Source organism: Talpa occidentalis, unplaced genomic scaffold, assembly GCF_014898055.3.
Source record: "Talpa occidentalis isolate TD23 unplaced genomic scaffold, MPIMG_talOcc4v2.1 talOcc4.14, whole genome shotgun sequence".
In the NCBI taxonomy this organism is placed as follows: Eukaryota; Metazoa; Chordata; class Mammalia; order Eulipotyphla; family Talpidae; genus Talpa; species Talpa occidentalis.
In genome coordinates this window covers 27,138,666-27,162,005 of record NW_023601433.1, presented here as the reverse complement: position 1 = coordinate 27,162,005, position 23,340 = coordinate 27,138,666, and the positions used below count along the sequence as shown (strand labels likewise).

Genomic DNA, 23,340 nt, shown 5'->3' with positions numbered 1-23,340 from the left:
CTACAGCAGTCTGACACCTGCTTAGGGCTTGTGCTTGGTGATCTGGCACTGGTGCCTAAGGATCTTAGTTTAGTGCCTATTGCTGGGTTCATGGATATATTAACCCCTGCCACCCTACCTCCAGCTCTTGGCATTGTGAGAGCAGGTTTCTGATCTTGGGGTGCCCCCTTCCAGTTTTTCTATCCTTACCTTCCCAGTCTCACCCCTCCTGACCTGCCTGGTGCTGATGCTGCCCGGAGGGGCAGGGACACAAGGGATCTCAGAATGGGACCCCGGTGTGAGCTGCTCATGGCCGTGTCTCCATCCTCATGGGGCTAGAGGAGACTGTGATGTCGACAGGGAGAGGTTTGTGTCTCACTTCCCCATGGCCCTGAGTCACTGTGGATGTTTACTGCTGCTGTCCCACACCTGACAGTAATAGTCAGCCTCGTCCTGGACCTGGATCCCGCTGATGGTCAGGGTGGCCATGTTCCCTGAACTGGAGCCAGAGAACCGGTCAGGGATCCCAGAGGGCCGCTGGTTATCCTTATAAATGACCTGCACAGGGGCCTGGCTGGGCTTCTGCTGGAACCATTGAACATATTTACCACCAATGTTGTCTCCCTGACACGTCATCCTGGCCGTCTCTCCCAGAGACACTGACACTGAGGAAGGCTGAGTCAGCTCATAGGAGACCACAGAGCCTGCAAGGAGAAAAGGAGAGGGGGGTTAACGTGAGGACCCATTCCCAGAGCACCCCCCCTTGCCTGGCCTGGTGGAGGCCACATGGCTGCTCTGACCCTGTGGAAATCCCTTCCATCATTGTTATCTGCAGCTTGCCATTAGCCTGGCTGATGTAAGGCGTTTTGGGCAAATGAATGGCTCCACGCCCTCCTCTTCTCATGGCAGGCACAGCCCCTCATGCTGTGAGCGCAGTGAGGGTCTACCCAATCCAGCCCACCATCCTGAGCAGATCAAGAGCACCCTGCCCCCACAGTTATCCCTACTATGGGCTGCCTGAGTCAGAACCAGTCTTGTCCAAGAGCCCAGGGGCTGGGGTGCAGTGAGTCTGGCTCAGCACCTGTGCAATGAGCCAGGAGGCCCAGGAGAATTGGGGTCCAGGCCATGGTGGTGTCCCTGATCCTGTTCCTGAGGCTGAGGCTGGGCAGGACACACTCCAGGCCTGTCTTATCCCCTTGCTGAGAGAGAGCTGCTGAGTATGCAAATCAGCCAGGCCCAGGCTGCTGCTTGGGGAGCTTTGTGATTTAAGAGAAGACTCAGCCCCCAGGACACAGGGAGGGGAGGGGTATTTTCTAGTGTCCTCACCCTCACCTCAGGGATCCTCTTTCTCTGCTGGTCTCATGGTCTGCTTGAATCTCCTCCCCTAGACTCTATCCTGGCCTCTCTCTGGACAGGCCCTTCTACAGCAGATTCCATGGAAGCCTGTGTGTTCTGATCCTGTTCTACAGGTGACATTCCCAGGCTGAGGTAGGTCCAGATCCTCCCTTGTCCTCACAGCTTCTGATAAGCAGATTCTGCATAAAATCCCTCACTTGCCCACCCAGGAGTTTTGAGGCCTGTCATTTCTTCGACTTTGAGCTACTGGAACAGTCCCGGGGCTGTGCCTCAGTACCCTCCGTGTGTACTCAGGTCACACAGACATCACAGGATCCAGGAATGCTGCCTGAGGGTAAGGACTGGGAAGGACTCTAAGAGCAGCGCCTCTGTGAGTTCACTCTAATTGTGTTCTGTTGATGAGGTGAGGTATTAAGTAACAAGCTGTCTTCTTTTGTATGCAAGTCAACATAAGTTAATCAGACACCTGCTGTGTCCAGGCACTCATCCAGGGCCTGGACAGTGAAGCCACTTTAGCTGAACTGGGCTGTGTGTGAAGGTATGGAAATGTCGGAAAAAGAGCCAGAGAAACAAGCCAATTTCTACGAGCCTCAGATCGGGAACCGTGGAGTCTGAAATTTGGACATGATTGTCAAGAGAAACATTGCAGACAAATGACCCTGTTCACTCAGTTGTTAGCTCCTGGTGACTGACTCTCCCCAGGCACAAGCTGCAGGGAGGCTTTAACCTGCTGTGGGTGGTCTCTGCTGCCCCCTGGTGGCTCCCTGCACTGGGTGCAGCAGGCACAGAGGTTTCCTTTGGTCAGATTTGGATTCAGAAGCTTCAATTCAGAAGGGGATTCCCTGAGCTATGAGGTGCCGGCCCACAGCTGAATTACCCTCTCTATCTGGCCCCTGTCTTCCTAAGACTAGGCATAGGGTCTTTAGAGGATCACATCTGAAAACAGACTTGAACAGCGCCATTTGGTAGAGGAAGGGGCAGTGCCCACCTGAGACACCCAGCACATAACAACCAGGTAGTGGAAAGTCATAGGATGACCAAGAAGTTTAGGTGTGGGGAGACTCAGGAGTTGGTGCCTGAAGTGCTTTCATGGGGCCATGATGATGATGCCCCCAAGAAAGAGACAGAAGAACATTCCTCAGTAATGCCCATGGTACCCAATTTGCTCTTGATTATCTCCCGTCCTGGGCATATGGCATGAGCGCCCACCATCCCTGTTCCTAGGGTTTTCTGTACTGTGGGTGGGGCCCACTTCAACTGAGTTCCTGTGGCATGGCCTGCCCAGAGAGAGATGTGTTAACACATGTGGTTGAACATGCAGTGCAGTCCTCACCACATCCTCCCCGGGTGTTGTCCTTCATCTCTAAGCTGGACACTGTTGTCAGTGCCAGAATACAAAGACCATGAAGTGGCCACCCTGGTGACCCAAGGGGTTAAGTCTCAGCACTGCCAAGCAATCCACAGCCATTGCAGTATGAGTTCAATCACCAGCTGGTCAGGGAACTAATCCACATGGTGCAGCAGACCACTTCTGCCTTAACTTCTGCTCTCCCCAGTAGTGTATCTCAGTAGATCTTCCTGTTCTGCTCCCCAATCTGTCTGCTGACTCTTCTCAACCCCTCTCCTTAACTCTGGCTGACACCACTAGTCTTGTATGCATAAATAAATAAATACTTAAATTTGAAAAAAAAGAAAGAAAGAAAGACCATGAGGTCTACTTTGTCCCAAAACATGTAAGTATCCATTCTAGTCAATGACACTGTGATTCTGGACTGATGTGGCTCATTTGTGCTAGCTGTGGGTGTCTTTGCTGGAGCTGGAGTAGCCAAGCTGAGGTCTTCTGTTAACATGAATGAAAGCGAGGTTTCCAAGTGGGACATACAACCAGATCGTAACAAAGGTCTGGGATCTCAGGAAGTAGTGAGTATCTGGGGAGAATATTCTGACAAGAGTTAGTATTGCAGTTATTTGTCAGGTGTATATTTTACATTTCAAAAAAGGCCTTTCATTTCTTCGTATTTGGAACAGAATTCACAGAACTCCATCAGTTAATACAAATAATAAAAGGGAAGATTTTTTTCAGTGGTTGGTGATTTGCAGATATTTATTGAGAACAGATAAATGATAAGCAGGTGTTATGTGGTGAGAGGTGGGGGGGCTTCTCGGCAGGGGGCACTGGGAGCAGCTGTCAGGTGGGAAGATGGAGCAAGGAACAAGAAGGGCCATCCTGGAGTGCTGACTCAGCTCCCTCTGGGGGTAAAACCAATCAATTTGTCCTCAACTGCTTAGATCACACAGGCCTTGTCTAGCTCCTATTTCAAGGTAAATTGTTACCTAGGTTGCTCCTAGGTTGCTCCTGCCCCTGCTTAGTCCCAAAATCTGGGGCCAGGTGGGACTTGCTTGCCTGATGGACTTAGGGGTGCCAGAGCCAAGCCAGAAGCTTTGAAGATGGGTGGTGGGGAGGGGAAGCCTCTGTCCAGAAGCCAGAGGTGCCAGCAGCCTGGGCACAATGCCACCTCGGGGAAAGCAAGTTACCAGGCACGGGGACAGGGATCTCTGGGAGCCATTCAAGGGCTTTTGGGGCCGAGGCAGGTGATCACACAGCCTGAGCATGCCCCACATGTTGATCTGAAGGTAACTCCAAGTCAGCCAGATCTAGAGTCAGCCACTGTGCAAACAGAACTTGACAAGACCTTTCACCCCGGGACTGATTTCTGTCTAGTCATTAAACTGCCCACCTCGACCTTCTTCATTCGAGCATTTTTTCTCATTTCTTCTGCTCCCACCAAACTAATCTGAGCCACACTGAGGCAGATAGATGTGTCCTTGCCACATGTCTTCTTCCCTGTCAAGTCACAATATATTCTTTTTTCTACTTAAGCCTGTGTCATACTGTTCACTTGTATATTAAGCACATGAGTCCCTTCTCTGTAGCAGGGAAAGTTCTGGTTTGTCTGATGTGAAAGACAGTTTGTCTGATGTCAGGTGTCTGTGACTCAAAAATAGTTCACTTCCTCTGTGACACTTTCTCCTAAGAACCTTGGGAGGAGGATCAAGTGATATCAGCAGACTGGGTGGATTTTCCAGGTAATCATAGGATCACAGTGGAATAGGGCCTTTGTGTCTAGGTTGCTGGGTGGGGCAGATGTGACCTATAAATTCAGACCTGGGCCCCTCCCAGGTGACCTAAGGGCTGAGGGCAAAGTAATGGTTACTATCCCCCTCCCTACACTTCAATCTCCAGGCATCCAGCTGGGGTCTAAGGTGCTCCCTGTGCCTCTGCTCCAGGGTCATCTCACTCAGCCCCAGAAGGTGACCATCGCACACTCTACCTGACACTGATGGACATTTGACAGGGAAGGGAAAAGAATTAGAGATGGTGAATGACATTCTCTGGGACACCATTTGGGAATTGGATAGAGCTAGACCTGGGCTGTCTAAGGTCAGAAATGACACCCTCTTCTGTGTGTAGCAAAATCAGGCAGAGTTGGGGAAGGGAAAATGGGGGCAAACAGCCAAGACTGGGGTCCTGTAGTGGAGACAGGTTCTCCCTGAATGTTCTCCCAGCTGCCTGAGGTGGGGTGGGGTGCACTACTGCTCTGCACCAGTGCAGCTCAGGTGTGTGGGGGCTGTTCCCAGTGCTCTTTGGGGCTGATTAGAAACCCCAGGAAAAAGACTAATTATAATAAAGTAAAAATCAAAATCAATACGCAACTATAAACCAAAGACACTCTACAGGAGTAGCATCAAAACAAGGGGGCGGGGGTGGGAATTTTACGGGGACAATAATCAAGATGAAAATGTATACGTTGGGGCCTCCCCGGTGGCGCAGCGGTTGAGCGCTGGGTTGCGAAGCTGCCCCCAGCCTCTGTACCGCTGGTTCGATCCCCGGCTGCTCCCCGGCCACCGGAGGAGGGTCCCACATGGCGCACAGACCTTTCCTGCCGCCCGCTGCTCCCCTCAGCAGTGTACCTCGGTCCTTCTGCCTGCTCTGCTCCCCGCTCTGGCTTTGGTGAATTCTCTCACCCTGCCGTGCTTCTGACTGTACCCAGTGCTTGTATGTATAAATCAATCAATCAATCATCAATAAATAAATCGAAAAAAAAAAGAAAATGTATACATTGTACAAACATGAAAAATTATGTAAAAAAATGTATATAAAACAAAAAAAAATAAAAATTAAAAAAAAAAGTTGTCCAGACTGATGTCACTGAGTGGTATTTCTATGAACTTTGTCATGGAAATTTCTGATTATTGCCAGGTCCTGGTGTTAGGGGGAAATAATGTCCAAGTTAATCCCATACAGGCTTTGAGGACCCCACCCCCACTCCAGACTAAAGCCTTCCCTTGTAAATAAACCTTTTATTAACCATTCACATGTGTCTGCAGTAGAGCATTGATAAGTCCTTTTAAGCACGCAGGTGAGGACCCACAGTCAGGCACCCCATTTGTATCAGGGTTGCTCTACAACACTGGGATGCAGCGCAGAAAATCTTCTCAATCTCCTGCTCCTTTTCCAGTAGCTGCTAAGAAGATGAAGCTGTCATAATCTGTCATTGGTGTGGATGCCTCTTTGAGTCACAGTTGATTCCACCAACGCCTGTGATTTCTTCCCAAAAATGAGAAATCCTCTTAGAGCTTGGCGGTAGAGTATGAGGAGCTTGTCAGTAGAGTATAAGCAGGAAATCTCTGGTTTTTCTTTGTAAAATGTGCACTGTTGACATTTGTACATTATCCAGGGGCCCTGAGCTGACCTTTCAAAGGCAGTAGCCTCAATTGCTTAGCTGACACAGCTGGAGTCGCAGCCCCACCCAGGGCTCTGAAGAGGCATTTCCTGAAGCGTGACCTTCACCCAAGATCACAGCCAGGAGGGAGTCTTCACACTCTTGTGCAACATCATCTGCACACACTATGTTTTTATGAAATAAAATAAGGGCTATAATTTATATAATTTATATACTGCTGAGAACTCGGTGACAGGTAACTCGACATTGTTCCATGGACCATGGAATCCTACTCAGGGAAGCTGGGAATGATCTCTTAACAGCACAACCATGTAGAGAGCTTTAGGGAACATTGTGCTGAGTGACAATGCCAGTGCCCAAGGCTACACACTCATGGACTCTATTTTTTGTCACATATCAGGCCTGAAAAGACAAATTTTAGAAATAAAGAACCAATAAGTATCAGCACCTTGTTTAGGATGGGGGCGGTGTGTTTATAACGGACAGCACTAGGGACCCTTGTCTTGAGGAAAGTGTTGGTAGCTTACTACTGGGATGGCTCAAAGCAGCCACTCCTACTACCTTCGGGGGAACCCTGTGGGTTGGGAAGGTTTGCCGTTATAGAAATTTACCCTTCTGTGGGCTCCACACTAAGTTGGAGAACAGCTGTGGGGTAGAACAGGGGCCTAAGTAAAAATGGGTGAGCCTTAGCTTCTTCCACATGCTCATCATGTTAGATAGGCAGGCTGGACTCCAAGCTCCATAATCACAGTCACCTCCTTGACTTGACCCCACACAGCTCTAATTCCCGCCTATAATCTGTCCTGGCTGGCTCAGGCTGCAGGGGCCTTCCAGGAGACTGGGCCTGGGCTGAGCAGGGCCTGAGGAGATATCAGACTCCAGTGACCTAGCAGTTTGGGTCCCCAGATGCCCTCATCTTCTTTCTCCTACTATTATCCTGCCCGTGTACCCCAGGTGCACTTTGTCCCATCCAGGGCCTGTCATTAGAATGTGTGTGTGTGGCCTGTGTCACTGGCTGTTTGTCCATTATTGAGTGCATGGTAGTTTCCTTGTTAAACAACCGTCCCCTTTGGAAGAGTGATCACAGCTTGGTCTCATTTTACTCATGACAATGACACTAGGATTTCACTACTGTTTTATATAAGATGTGAAGCTTTTGAAATGCAGACCTAGCTAAGAAACCCTGTTTAGTCTCTATGGTCTCTAAAATTGCCCAGGGTCATGGTCTTTGCACAGGGAAGAGCTCTGGGGGCTGAATGGTCAGGCGACCCGTTGGGAGGTTGATCTTCCAATGATAAGCAAGGGCAGCCTGTGACCAACTGTGACCAGAGGAGTGTTGAAGTGGGAAATCTCAGACTGACCTGCTTATCTGTTAAAGTCGGGACAGAACATGTAAGCTAAAAGTTTCTCGGAACAGCTGGTATTGCTATCAAGGTCACACTAACCCTGATTTACACATTCCCAGATGACTGTACCCCTTGCTTGAGTCAATAAATGTTCTGTAAAGTGGTTGCTTGGGGCGCAGACTTTGGAGACAGATCTCCCAGGGCCTGCAGGTGTAAAACCCACAAGCCTAAATAAGAAGTTCCCTCCTCCTCTCTGAGAGAAGCTCGCTTCCCTGATGGATTTCTGCCCTAACAGTGAGAATCCACTTCCATCTCTCTGAAGTGAGGAAACAGCCCTCCTTCCAGGGCCCAGAGGCCTGGAGTAGTGTGCCTGCCCCTCCTGACATGACCTGAGCAAAGTAGGTGCAGCCCGAGCTCACAGTCATCCCAGAGGAGAGGGAGGCACAGGGCAGTGGTGCGGGTGCCCTTGATGTGCCAGCACGGAGGGTCAGCTCCCTGGACACAGGCTCTATGGCTGCATTTCCCAAGTGATACCCCCCGATGCTGGTCCCACCAGTGTCCTGGGGATACAGTGTGATTCTGACCCTCAGAAGGTGGTCACTGCAGCCTGGGGTAAGGCCTGGCTGTGCTGAGTTCTTCTGAAGCTGTTCTGGTTCCCAGACCATTGGGCCGGCAATTAGGTTTCCCTCTGAGGCTCCTGGGCAGCCCCAGCCTTTGTCCTGGCTGCAGCTCTTCTGCCCCCTGCTTCTGAAACAGAGCTCCTTGGAGGAGCTTCCTTCCTTTAAAGTTCTCCAGAGTCTCTATCAAGGAGAGAGTGGTGAACAGAGTCCAGCCCTCCCCTCTACCAGCTGGGATCCCCTGACCTGCTGCACCCCCCCCCTGCAGTGACCCTCAGGGCTAATGGCTGTTGCCATGGTCCCTGAGGTCCGGCGTGGGCAAGGAACCATGCGCGCAGGGGGAGAACAGCAAACTCCCTAAGATGCAGAGAAGCCGAATGCCTGCCAAGAAATAATGACCACCAGAAGCTGCCACAAAGATGATTAAAAGAAATGCTGACCACCTGGAACCTTATCTCGCTTTCTCAAGGCCCACAAACTTTATTCTGCTACAACTGTCTTTCTAAAATCTTTCCTTTTTTCTGGTCATTGATTGCTATTTAAAAAACATACCTAATTTAATAATTAGGTTAATGCAAATGAAACATTACTAAACACTGTGTTATAATAGAATTGTTGGTTTAATAATCTTTCTATTATGTGCTTAACTTTAGTACCTTTGATAGTAACTGCATTATAAAATAAATTCACCCATGACAATTAATTATGAGTAAAAATGATAGTTAGTGCAACTAGAAAATAATTATATAAAACAGTAGAAAGAATTTATAGCCTGTCCAATTAGGAATGAGGCTAGGTCCAGATGTAACTTCGGACATAAATCACTGCCCTGTCAATTAAGCTAAGTCTACGAGCAAACTGATCTCTTTGATGTTCACTGTTCCTATGCTTTTAGAAAAACATATATATACTGACCACTAGCTTAATAAAGACGCACTCAGATTTTCACTCTCTTCAGGTGTGTCTGTGTGTCATTTATTCATCGAATCCCTGACCACCCTGCGCAATCTCTCAACCCTGAGACGGCCTCATCGTCCATCGCTGTGCTGGTCCGCGGCAGGTGGCGCCCAACGTGGGGCCTGACCTTCATTTCATTGTTTTCACCCAAAGGAGAGGTAAGTAACGAAGAGGTTGCGTTGGGTAAGCTATCTCCTTCTTGTGTGAGTGTGTGAGTGAATTTCTCCTAAAATACCCTTCTTTTTTAGACAGTCAGGGATAGAATCCTCACTGGGGCGTCCGGAGCTCGCTGATAAAGGGTGATCAGTTTGAGACAGTGAGAAGTTTTTCTAAACTTGAAAACATACTCGTGGTGCTGAGTGTGTGTGAGAGTGCATGATTACGGCTCCACAGCCTTAGGGCTACGGAGTCTGAGTGGGCTGCTCCCGCGGTTCCCGTGGAGGACGTCATAAGGCATAACGGTCATCTGCTCCTTGGAGCAGCCTGGTCCGGGGTTTATACGGACAGACCTTAGCTAAGACGCCTCCGCAAGTTCCCGCGAGGGACACGGGCCGGACAGCACAGTTGAAATAAAGATCTTGTGTGAGTGAACAAAGCACCACGAGGTCATGGGTCAACAACAGACCAAAAACAGAGATCTTTTTCTTTCTATACTGAAAAATATGATTGAAACACGTGGTATTAAAGTAAATAAAAAAGCTTTGTTGCAACTTTATGAATTTATAATATGGGTATGCCCATGGTTTCCAGAAGAAGACAGTTTATCACTAGAAACCTGGAAAAAAGTAGGAAAAGAAGTACAAGAATTCTATGCCCTTCATGGCCCATTACTTATTCCTTATCTACTTTAATTGGTTTAGGCATGGCAGACAATGTAGCTCAAAGCTCTCAGTTTTTACATTGGCAAATGAATGAGCATTCTGGTTTCTTTCAGCCATATGTGATTCCTTCCTCGCCCTTTTTGTTATGGGGGCGTGATGTGATGGAATCTATGGGGTTAACTCTCACTGCTCCTGATTTAATTGATGAACAGGCTTTTTCTTAGGGGCCATTGCGGAAAATTTATTTGCTGATAAAATTGCTTGGAAAAACAATGATCCTGTCTGGATACCTCAATGGCCCCTTACATCTGACAAAATCCAGGCTATACATGACATTGTCTCTGACCAATTACAAAAAGGGCATTTAGAGCCCTCTAACAGTCCGTGGAATACTCCTGTCTTTGTAATTAAAAAGAAGTCAGAAAAATGGAGGCTTCTTCAGGACCTCCGCTCAATTAATGACACTATGCATGACATGGGAGCCCTTCAACCAGGCCTCCCCTCCCTTGTAGCTGTTCCAAAACAAAATCATATTATAATTATTGATCTGCAGGACTGTTTTTTCACTATTAAACTTCACCCTGATGATTCTCCTCGGTTTGCCTTTAGTGTTCCCTCTGCAAATTTTCACCAATCCTGGCAACGCTTTCAATGGAAAGTCCTGCCTCAAGGCATGAAAAATTCTCCTACCTTATGTCAAAAATTTGTTGATCAGGCTTTACAAGCTACCAGACATAAATTTCCTGATGCATATATCATTCATTACATGGATGACATTCTCCTGAGCCACTCCTCTAAGGAAGGTGTGGAAACGCTTTTACAATGTTTAATTACTGACCTAACCTCCTTTGGTCTTGTCATTGCTCCTGACAAAATTCAGTGTGAGAGACCACTTAACTATCTCGGAAAAACCATTCATGATGATTTCATCATGACTCAAAATCTTCAAATCCACCTTGATAAACTTTCCACATTAAATGATTTTCAGAAATTGCTTGGAAACATTAATTGGATTCGTCCTTATCTTAAAATTACTACAGGTGATTTACACCCTCTTTTCCAGATATTACAGGGAGATCCTAACCCTAAATCACCTCGGTCCTTGACACCCGAGGCTCTCTCAAAACTGCATCTGGTTGAACAAAAACTTTCTGAAGCTAGAGTTTCTCAAATTGATTATTCATCACCATGGGAATTACTTATTCTTAAAACTGAATTTACCCCTACTGCCTACCTGTGGCAATCTGGTATTCTTGAATGGCTTTATTTGGCACACAATCAAACAAAAATGGTCACATCTTATACATCTATGTGTGCATTTCTCATAATGAAAGGGTTAACACGTTCTAAAGAACTGTTTGCCAAACTTCCCTCCGTTATTGTTGTTCCATATACTAGAACACAGTTTGAATTTCTGCTTCAAAATGACGATGACTGGGGCATAGCCTTACTCAATTTTCCTGGTCAGGTCAAATTCCACCTGCCACAACACCCTATTTTAAAATTTGCGACGGAAACTGCTTTTACTTTTCCAAGAATTATTTCCTCACAGCCTCTGCATGGAGCTGCCGTTGTTTTTACTGACACTTCCTCCTCTGGAATTTCGGCAGTATATCATCCTGATCAGCCTCCTATACAGCGTTTCTCTAAAGGAATTTCTGCTCTCCCGCCCAGCCACCACTCTTTTTCCAGTTGTTACTAAACCTACAACTACATCACATAAAAATCTTGTTCATGAAAGTTCCCTTAAATGCTTCCCCCGCGGCACTAGATCAAGGGTCTAAATTAAAAAAAAAAATAAATAAAAAACTCAAAAACTTATGGCTGTCTGTATCCCTAAATAACATCAAAGAGGACTCAGCTGACAGCCCCATATTAATAAAACAATTGCCTGAACAAATAGGTCATTTTTGCCTGGCTGGAGGCAAAAATAAAACATGCAAAACAAAAGGTAAAAGAAAAAATAGCCTGCAGTATTAAAAAAAAAAAAAGTGATCAGGATTATTGGGATAGTGAAACTGTTTTTCAAAAGCCAAAAGTTAATTCTAGAGCCAATACTGACCTCTTTGCAGAGGCATCGGCTCCCAATTATGAGACCATTCCAAAATCCAGCCCAAATTTCCAGCTCAAACTTGGCTAAAATTGTTGAAATAAAAATAAAAACTCAAAAACAAATAAGAAATAATGTGTCATAATCTTAAATAAAACAAACAAACCAAAAAAAATGCTCCAATCTTTTCCTGTTAATTATTTGGGGAGGAGGCTAGGTTCCCCCTGGTGGAGTTTTGCCATTTGTTTCTTTAAAAATAAATAAATAGATAAATAAGGCATTTATAAATTCAAAGTTCATTCACAATTGTTAAAGTGATAAAAAATGGTTAAATATGAGTGTATGAGACTATATGACTATAATATGAATAAAAAGTTTTTATTAAAATAGTATAAACCCACTGCAGTGGGCTGGTGGGGGCTGCCCTTGATCTCAACAAGCAGCTGCCTGGACTTTTTCTCCAGTGTTGGGATCACTGACAGGTCTCTACTACCTTCCTGCTGTGGGGAACTAAACTTTTCTATTATCCACCTTAAATAACTATTTTGGTTCATTCTACCAAAAAGTTCCATTTCCCTGTGTTTCTCTGATTTTAAAATCTACATTGTCTTAGGCAAAAACTGCTGAGTTACTTTTGACCTGCTAACAAGCTATACAGAATGCTTATTGGTTGAATAAAAGCTTTTAATTTTACTTATGGGACCTGTAAAACATTAAGTTTCTTGTTAAAACAAACTAACCTGGTAAAACATAAAGTAATAATACAAACATTTTTGAGCTAAATTCTAAACCTCAAATTTTACAGGCAGACTGTAAAAATTTACCTCTTCTGTTCTCAAATTAAGTGTTCTTTTATGTTTAAATATATGACCGTTCCCAGTGACATAATGTGTTAACAACCTAAAGCCAAAAAATCATTTCTTAAAAATGTAAACTCCAAAAATATTTTCTTATCAAAAAAGTTAGTAAAAACTGCCATGACTGCTGTGGTCTCGAGCCCAAGGTCTTTGGTAATAATTAAGATTAGACACTTATTCTGTGTACAGATTTTAGCTGTTAACTCATTAAAAACCTCAGTATCTTCACACATATTGATAAAATAACTATGTTTCAAAATATATGCACATGGCCAAAATTTTAAATGTATATCAAGAGATCTCTGTATCTGTTTGTCTTTCTTTGTGTTTGTTTTGTTTTTACCTCCGGAGGACTAATTATAGATGGCGCCTTTATAAATTATCACAAAACAAATCTTGACATCTTGATCAAACAATTTTTTAATAAACAAAAACTAGTTTAAATTTTATAATATAATTCAAAGCATATATGCCTTACAGTTATGTTAAGTATTAATACTTTGTTTAAATGTGTTTATTTCAAAAGAAATTTCTGGTATAAAAGGTACTTTTGTCTTTCCTACTGAGTCACATGTATGTGAAAAATGTACATAGTATCTATATGGTGCTCTGATTTTTTTTGTTTTTATTGATTTGCCTAATTGCTTCTTTATTAGCCAGCCTAAAAAAAACCTAGGTATGTGCCATTATGTTATTAACAGCCATGCAAAATGGAATTCCAGTCGTAACAGAAACTAAAACTACAACTAAACTTTCAGGTTTACTTTTTGCACCTATTTGTAAAAGCTAAAAATTCTAATGTCATATTACCTTGTGTGTTCACATTTAAGTCATCTAGTTCAAAGAGATGACAGTATTATATTATAATGCCTTACTGCTAATGAAAGATGTGACAATCCTAAATCAATGTAATGTGAAATGTGTGCTAAAAAAAAAAACATGTATTAAAAATAGATATTTTAATGGTCTTAAAAGTAAAGTGATAAGTGTTAAAACAAATATTAAAAGGTCTAAAAGAATTAAAAGTAACAAAGCTAAGTAAAGTGTTGAACATCTGAAAAAGGAATTTTAGGAAAACAAATTTTGTATACTCAAATGATTTATATTATTTTAGTGTTTTGGGAACACATTAGCTGAAATAATTTTTGGTTAATAGTAACTGAGTTATAATCTAATGGGTTGTTTCAAAACATGTACTTATACACTAGCATTGGGTATAATCTTGGCCCTTGTCTAGGTTAATAATGTTGGGTACATAATGTCTTTTAGTGTCTAAAGAACTAAGGTTTTTGAGATGACAATTAAAGGTTATGATTTAATTGTCAATATTATCACTTAGGGCTAGAATTTTTATAGAGATTAAATATGGTTGTTTTTGCTGTTTTCTAGTATTTATGACACAGCTTCCCAAACATTTAATTAAAGTAAAATTTGGTAGCCTGTCATTTAATCAATTAAAGGAAATTTTGTGGAACCTCAGCAAAGCTTTAGAGACACTCCACAAACTTTCTCCCATTCCTCCTGGGAAGGACATTAGATAAATTTATCCTATCTGGTTTACCTGGTAAAGTTACACTACAAGGAAAGCACTGTCACTTGGGAAAATGGAAAAACTCTAATATGTACAAAAATGTTAACATTGGTTTTCTTAAACAAAATCTTTCAATACCTGATATGTATGTAAATTGTCAATGATTATTGTTGCCTTGCAATATTATATACTTCAATGGTTTAATGTCTGCAGGACTTGTTTCCACACACACACACACACACACACAAAAGGCCTCAATTGATTCAAAATGATAAACTTTTGAGAGTAAAAATCTTTCTACAAAGGACTGTATAGACTGTTGGAAATACACCTGATTTTTACTGTTTTGTTTGGCATAACATTGAAAATGTTTCTTTACATTTTGCCTTGATTCAACAAAGTTTTCTTGTTTTGACTGACCAGACTCTACAACAATGTTATAGATATATATATTTTTTTCTTTTTCTAGCAGAGCTAACCTTCTGTGTGGCTTTGAGTACAATTCTTCCAGGAAGTTGACATAGAGCTAAACTAAAATGTGGAGAAACTGCTGCTTTGTTCGTAGGGTTCCAGAAATCTCTGAAAATGATGACAAAGCTTGCCTCCATTGACAGGACTGAATAACCCGGTTCCCTGAACAGAAAGCTCTGTCGTAAAGCCTAAACTTTTTCGTCTTTTCACTGCCATTAATGATGTACACTTCAAACAACCTGGACAGGACACCGATAAGATCCCAGTGCGTGCCTACGTTGGATACCCCTTCGTTATACTTCTGGGGAATGCCTCAGCTACACGCATTCAATTGCGTAGGACTTCTTACTCCATTCATTGTTCTGGCTGCATTGTTACTAATTGTATTACCCCCTCTCTTGCTCGTATATATCCTGTGGTGGTCTTACTTAAAAGACCCCCCTATGTTATGTTACCTGTTGATTTACATGATATGCCTTGGTATGATAATACTGCCATGCAAGTTTTAGATGAAGTACATGCCCTTCTTCGTCCTAAACGTTTTATTGCCACCCTTATTCTAGGAATTGCTGCTCTAATTTCCCTGGTTACCTCCTTAGCTACTTCCTCTGTTGCTTTAATTCAGGAAGCTAAGACAGCTTCTTTTGTAAATGACCTTACCAAAAATGTGACCATGGCACACTCTGTGCAGCGGGACATTGACTACAAGTTAGAAAGAAGGATAAATGCCCTGGAAGAAATTGTTATTGCCATTGGAGATGAAGTTCAGCTGCTTAAGCAGCAATTATCCACTCGCTGCCACGTTCACTTTCGTTTCATTTGTGTTACACCTTTGCGTTATAATTCCTCTCTACATTGGAATCTTACTAAACATCACCTATTGGGCATCTGGCATGACAATGACCTCTCTCATGACCTTGCATCTCTTCAGTCTGAAATCTCTGCTGTCAGTAAATCTGACCTAGATACTTCAGTCTCTTCCTTTGCCCATTCTCTGGCTTCCACTCTCCAATCTTTAACTCCTACTCACTGGTATCATCTTGTTCTCTCCTTCCTTGTTCTTTCCCTACTTGTCCTGCTTCTCTGTTTGTTTATTCCCTTCTGTGTCCGCTCACTTCACAGGTCCATCTACCGCATCCAGTGTGACATGTATGCTTACCAACTTCGTTCTAAAATCAAAGGGGGACCTGCTGCACCCCCCCCTGCAGTGACCCTCAGGGCTAATGGCTGTTGCCATGGTCCCTGAGGTCCGGCGTGGGCAAGGAACCATGCGCGCAGGGGGAGAACAGCAAACTCCCTAAGATGCAGAGAAGCCGAATGCCTGCCAAGAAATAATGACCACCAGAAGCTGCCACAAAGATGATTAAAAGAAATGCTGACCACCTGGAACCTTATCTCGCTTTCTCAAGGCCCACAAACTTTATTCTGCTACAACTGTCTTTCTAAAATCTTTCCTTTTTTCTGGTCATTGATTGCTATTAAAAAAACATACCTAATTTAATAATTAGGTTAATGCAAATGAAACATTACTAAACGCTGTGTTATAATAGAATTGTTGGTTTAATAATCTTTCTATTATGTGCTTAACTTTAGTACCTTTGATAGTAACTGCATTATAAAATAAATTCACCCATGACAATTAATTATGAGTAAAAATGATAGTTAGTGCAACTAGAAAATAATTATATAAAACAGTAGAAAGAATTTATAGCCTGTCCAATTAGGAATGAGGCTAGGTCCAGATGTAACTTCGGACATAAATCACTGCCCTGTCAATTAAGCTAAGTCTATGAGCAAACTGATCTCTTTGATGTTCACTGTTCCTATGCTTTTAGAAAAACATATATATACTGACCACTAGCTTAATAGAGACGCACTCAGATTTTCACTCTCTTCAGGTGTGTCTGTGTGTCATTTATTCATCGAATCCCTGACCACCCTGCACAATCTCTCAACCCTGAGACGGCCTCATCGTCCATCGCTGTGCTGGTCCGCGGCACTGACCCTCCAGGCAGAACGCAGCTAGATAGAATATGGGGCACAGGGAGCAATCACATCAATTTTTTGAAGCACATCCCACTGGTCAAAAGTGATAGCTGGCGATATTTGCTCATTTGCAAAACTGAAAATTCTGGAACCTGCGTGATGCTCCAGGGGCCTCTGCCTTTATGTCTACTCAGATTCAGGAGGAAGCCTCCCCCCACAGCATGGGGAGACTGATCATCACCAGGAGCTCCTGGTGCTTCCTGACCTAAACTCAGTTGCCCTCACCCCATCACTATTCATGAGTCACTTATTTAACTAGTGTTTTTATTCACCATCGTTTCTCAGAGTTCATGTTCCGAGGTTTTCTACCTCAGCCTAGTCTGAACTGGTGCTTAGATTTTTTTTTCATTCAATATATTTTATATTATTTTTTTACATCATTGTTCTTTAAAAAATATTTGCTTCCCCCACCCCCTCAGGTGTAGTCCCCATAGTGTTTCCTTCCCCAATGCACCAGTGCACCATCACCTCATCCCCTGTGCTCCTCCCTCCCTCCCTCTCATCCTGCTCCCTCCTCCTCCCCTGCAGGATGTCTCTCATTTATAATTGTCTGTTTTTGCTTTATTGTGTTTTGTACTGTTATTATTTTTTTTTACACTGATGTCTTATTTGGTTCCTCTGTATTCCTCTATAAGTGAACCTCTCTGATATTTTTTTCTTTTTCCTTCTGGCTTATTTCACTGAGCATAACTCCTTCTAGTTCCATCCACGTGGCTGTGAATGGCATGAGTTTATTTTTGGGTCTTTGTATTTACTGTGGCTTTTCTCTCTTCAGCATATATATTATATAATTTCATTTCAACCGACAACTTCTGCTCTTGTTCTGGTATTATGATTATTTACAATGAAAGTGGACATTAATATATATTTAAATACACCTTAGTATTTTTCAGACATGCCATAATATTATCATAAACATTCAATGGTATTTCGTTTTCCCATCCTTTTTCTTTTTTTGTTTTTTTATTTATCTGCTTCTTTTTCCTTGAATAGTATTGCGGTTCCACTTGATCTACTCCCCCTTTACTTTGCTTACTAACGGTAACTTGTCATAATCTTATTGTAATTCACAATTTAAATTATGTGATACTACAACATGTCACATCAGAGTATTAGACCCTTGAACAGGTTGCCATCACTTCTTTTTATTCATTTCGCTTCAATTGTCAAACATTTTACTTTTACCAGCTTTATAAATTCCACCCAGCATGGTCAGTGCATTTTGTTTGAGAGAGGGATGTTCTTTTCAACAGATTTCAATATTAGCATCTTGTCTCTGCAGTTCCACTTCTGAAACTTTTCATTCCTTCTTGAAGATTAAGATTCTCTCTGGTATTATTATTTTTTTATGATTTATTTATTTATGCATAAAAGAACTGGGGGTACAGGCCAGAGGTGGGTGGCAGGAGAAGATTCACCAGAGACAGAATGGGGAGCAGAACAGGCAGATTGACTGAAATACACTGCTGAGGGGAGCAGCGGGTTAGCCAGGAGTGGTCGGCTGTGCCATGTGAGCCATCTCCTTTGCGGGATCAAACTTGTGCTGTAGTGGCTACAGATAGCTTGATAGGGCTGCATCTTAACCCCTTGCACCACCAGGGAGGCCTCTGGTATTATTCCTTCTGCCTGAGGAGGTTCACTACTGTTTTCTGTCTTGTTGCTCTGCTATGTGGAAACCCTGTCCTTTCATTATGGAAAATGAAACAACTTGGTGAACATTTAGATCTTTTCTTCCTTTTCATCTTAGGGATGTTAATCACCATCCACTCACCTGCATTCTTCTCCTGAGAAATCTGCTTCATCCTCATGCTGTCCCACTTCCATAATGCCCCTTAGCTCTGAAGACTTTTAACACTGTCTCCTCCACTGTTCTAAAAAATGTTGTTGTTCTCTAGAGGCATTTATTATGCTTGTTGTTTACTGAGTTTTGGAAATGGTGGTTTAGAATCTCAGATTCTACTGTGCTCATTCGTAGAATATGCCTGAATATTTTTTATGTCCGTACTCTCAGGAACAAAGGGGAACCATCATAATCTTTTATTTTGTTTCCTTATCTTCAAATTATAGCAGCTGGGCAATTTCAAGCCCATTTGGGATCATTGATATTTTTCTTATTAATTAGAACCTTATTTTCATAATTCTCTGCAAGAAAGTTTTGATTGATGCCAGGTTTTGTGAATGCGTCCGTGTGTGGGACTGGAGGTCTGTGTTCATTTCTAAGCATTTTAAACACCTCTATTTTGTAAAATGACGGGGCACAGTTCAATCATTGCTCAGTTTCCTTTTACACTTTCTAGGAGTCCCAGGGATGGCTGTGAGTTTGGACTCATTATCCCACTACTGAGACAAAGCTCTCCTGGGTAGGAAACCTGATGCCTTACTAGGAGCTTTCCTCTCTGGACTGGGCCAAAGCATCTATGATGGGATGTGTTTGTGTGTGTGTGTGTGTGTGTGTGTATGTGTGTGAGTGTGAGGGAGCTCCTTCTGTGCCTCAGGGAGCCATTCCTCTAGCCCATCCTCATCCTCCCAAATAGCTGTTCTCCCCAGTGCTCTTGGGAATCATGCACAGCTCAGGGTTCTCTCTGCACTTTCTCTTCTCTGTACCTTCTGGGCCCGCAATCCATCACAACTACTGTGGGCAAGAAGCACATGGCAGCCTGTCCTGTGTTCTGATGTCATTTTGGAGTTGTTGGGTTTGGAGAGGGGATCCTTGGGTTACTCTGGGAAAGTTTTCACCAGAGCTCCCCTTTCATTGGCACATGGCGCGCTTCCCTATGTGTTTGCTATGACACAGAATCATTAGTTATGTGTTATTATAAAAGGGAGAGAACAAAACGGGCATGGTTATAGACACAAGCAGGCAGAAAGGGCTGCACTAAAAGAGGTGGGTTTGCTACGAGAGAGGCCTGCATGGTCACAAGCAAGTGGCCTTGAGGAGAGCTGCCTCTGCTGAGGGAGGTCAGTGAAGAGGAGCCCCGCCTGGTACAGGTCATGGGCAGGCAGGAAGGCTGCTGCCCTGCGTAGGGAGAGAGTTGGCAGGAAGAAGCACAGGTGGGCAGAAGGATGCTGCCCTGTGCCTGTGCAGAGACTGCACTGATACAGTCTTCTCTTTGGGGGGGCTCACTCCTTTGTGTACTGGTTTGTTTGCTGTTGATTTTGAATAACTATGTATTATTTGAAAGGACCACAGATTCTACAATCACCTCAATCTCCACATCTTCACCTTCAGGTTCTGTGCTCCTGACACTCCCTACAGCAGTCTGATACCTGCTTAGGGTTTGTGCTTTGTGTTCTAGGCCTTGGTGCCTAAGGATCTCAGTTCCTATAGCTGGGTTAATGGATATATTAATACCTTCCATCTCCACCTCTGTCTCATGTGAGAGCAGGTTTCTGATCTTGGGGTGCCTCCTTTCTAGTTTTTCTATCCTTACCCTCCCACTCTCACCCTCCTGTCCTGCCTAGTGCTGACACTCCCTGGAGGACCGGGACCTATGGGAGCTCAGATATGGGACCCAGGTGTGAGCTGCTCATGGTCATTTCTCCACCCGCGCGGGGCTAGAGGAGACTGTGACGTAGACTGGGAGAGATTTGTGTCTCACTTTCCCATGGCCCTGTGTCACTGTGGATGAGCACTGCTGCCTTCCCACACCTGACACTAATAGTCAGCCTCGTCCTCGGACTGGGTCCCGCTGATGGTCAGGGTGGCCGTGTTCCCAGATTTGGAGCCTGAGAACCGGTCAGGGATCCCTGAGGGCCGCTGGTTAGTCTTATAAATGACCTGCACAGGGGCCTGGCTGGGCTTCTGCTGGAACCATTGAACATATTCACCACCAATGTTGTCTCCCTGACATGTCAACCTCGCCGTCTGTCCCAGAGACACCGACACTAAGGAAGGCTGAGTCAGCTCATAGGAGACCACAGAGCCTGCAGGAAGAAAAGGAGAGGGGGGGTAATGCGCAGGACCCATTCCTCGAGCACCTCCCCTTGCCTGGCCTGGCCAAGACCCGATGGCTGCTGTGTCCCTTTGGATGTCCCTTCCCTCGTTGTCATCCTCAGCTTCCCATAAGCCTGGCCGATGTGTGGCATTTTGGGCAAAGGACTCCACACCCCCTCTTCTCTTGACAGGCACAGGCCCACAGGCTCACACCAAAAATGAGTATAGTAGGTGTCTACCCAATCCAGCCCCCCATCCTGAGCTGATCAAGAGCATCCTGCCCCACAGGCAGCCCCTGCTGAGCTCAGAGTTAGAATGAGTCTTGTCCCAGAGCCTTGAAGCCGGGGGTTGTGAGTCTGGCTCAGCACTTATGAAATGGCCAGGAGGCCCAGGAGGAGAGGGGTCCAGGCCATGGTGGGATCCCTCATTCTGCTCCCTGAGGCTCTGGCTGGGCAGGACAACCCCCATGCCTGTCTTATCCCCTTGCTGGAGAGAGCTGCTGGGTATGCAAATCAGCCAGGGCCAGGCTGCTGCTTGGGGAGCTTTGTGGTGTCAGCCTCAGACACAGAGAGGGGAGGGGTATTTTCTAGAGTCCCCACATTCAGCTTAGGGGCCCTCCTTCTCTTCTGGTCTCATGGTCTGTTTGAATCTCCTCCCCTAGGCTCTGTCCTGGCCTCTCTCTGGACAGGCCCTTCTACAGCAGATTCCGTGGAAGCCTGTGTGTTCTGATCCTGTTCTACAGGTGACATTCCCAGGCTTAGATAGGTCCAGGTCCTCCCCCTGTCCTCACAGCTTCTGAGCAGCAGATCCTGCATAAAATCCCTCACTTGCCTACCCAGAAATTTTTGAGGCCTGTCATTTGTTCTGATTTGAGAGAGACTGGGACAGGCACAGGGGCTGTGCCTCAGTATCCTCCGTGTGCACTCAGGTCACATAGACATCACGGGGTCCAAAAATGCTGCGTGACAGTGAGGCCTGGAAAGGACTCTAAGAGCAGCGCCCCTATGAGTTCACTCTAATTGTGTTTTGTTGATGAGTAAGGTATTAAGTAACAAGCTGTCTTCTTTTGTAATCAAGTCAACATAAGTTTATCAGACACCTGCTGTGTCCAGGCACTCATCCAGGGTCTGGAGAGTGAGGCCACTTTAGCAGGACTGGGCTGTGTGTGAAGGAATGGAAATATCAGAATAAGAGCCAGAGAAACAAGACAATTTCTCCAAGCCTCAGACTGAGGCTATGAAGTCTGTAATGAGAACATGATTGTCAAGAATAGGCCTCCCATGGTCGCGCAGGTGTTGAGTGCTGCGCTGTGAAGCTTTCCGCAGCCTCTGCAGCACAAGTTCGATCCCGGCTGACCAGCAAGAATCCCACATGGCGCAGCAGACCTCTCCTGTCTCACCTGCTGCTCCACTCAGCAGTGTATTTCATCATTGTGCCTGTTCAATTCCCCACTCTGTCTCTTGTGAATCCTCTCACCCTCCCACGTGTCTGGCCTTACCCGGTTCTTGTATGCATGAATAAATGAATCTTAAAAAAAAAAAAAAAAAAAAAGAATGACACTGTAGAAAAATGACCCCTGTTCACTCAGGCCTTAGCTCCTGCTGACTGATGCTCCCCATGTCACAAGCTGCAGGGAGGCTTTAACCCTGCTGTGGTGGCTCTCTGCTGCCCCCTGGTGGCTGCCTAAACTGTGTGCAGCAGGCACAGAGGCTTCATTAGTTCAGGTTGGGATTCAGAAGCTGAATCAGGAGGCGATTCCTTGAGCTATGAAGTGCTGGCCCACAGGTGAATTACCCTCTCGATTTGGCCCCTGTTTTCTTCAAGACTAGGCATAGGGCCTTCAGAGGGTCACAGCTGAAAACAAACATGAACAGCGCCATTTGATAGAGGAAGGGGCTGTGCCCTCCTGTGACACCCAGCGCATACCCATGAGGTTGTGAATGGTCACAGGATTACAATGACGTTTTGGTGTGGGGAGACATGGGGGATGGTGCCTGCTGTGTGCAGTGCTATCATGGGGCCATGGTGATGATGCACCCAAGACGGAGACGGAAGAACAATTCCCTAGTAATGCCCATGACAGCCAGTTTGCTCTTGCATACATTCTGTCCTGGGCATATGGCATGAGCACGTACCCTCTCTGTTCCTAGGAGTTTTCCATACTGTGGGTGGGGCACACTTCAGCTGAGCTCTGCTGTGACAGGTTCTTCCCAGAGAGAGGCCAGTAGACACATGTGGTTGCAGATGCGGTGACAATCCTCACCACATCCTCCCCGTGTGTCGTTCTTCATCTCTAAGCTGGACTCTGTTGCCAGTGCCAGAATAGAAAGACCATGAGGGGTCCTCCTTGGTGGCACAAGGCATTAGGTTTCAGCACTATGAAGCAATTTGCAGCCATCGCAGCATGAGTTCGATCCCTGGCCAGGGAGCTACCCACCTGACTCAGCAGACCTCTCCTGTCTTGTCCCCTTCTCCCCTCACAGTGTATTTCAGTAGATCTGCCTGTTCTGCTCCACGCTGTGTCTCTGATGACCCCTCTCACGCCCCTGCATCTCTCGCCTACACCCAGCTCTCGTAAGAATAAATAAATACATAAAACCCAAGAAGTCTACCTTTGTCCCAAAACATGA

General features: G+C 44.9%; 1 gene segment (V, D, J or C); it reads right to left on the bottom strand.

Annotated features, from left to right (window-relative positions):
• Window positions 1-375: 375 nt before the first annotated feature.
• LOC119244066 (immunoglobulin lambda variable 3-9-like) lies at window positions 376-1,106 on the bottom strand. The segment is given in 2 exon segments: window positions 376-683; window positions 1,061-1,106. Coding segments are annotated over 2 exon segments (354 nt in total).
• Between the last annotated feature and the right edge of the window lie 22,234 nt (window positions 1,107-23,340).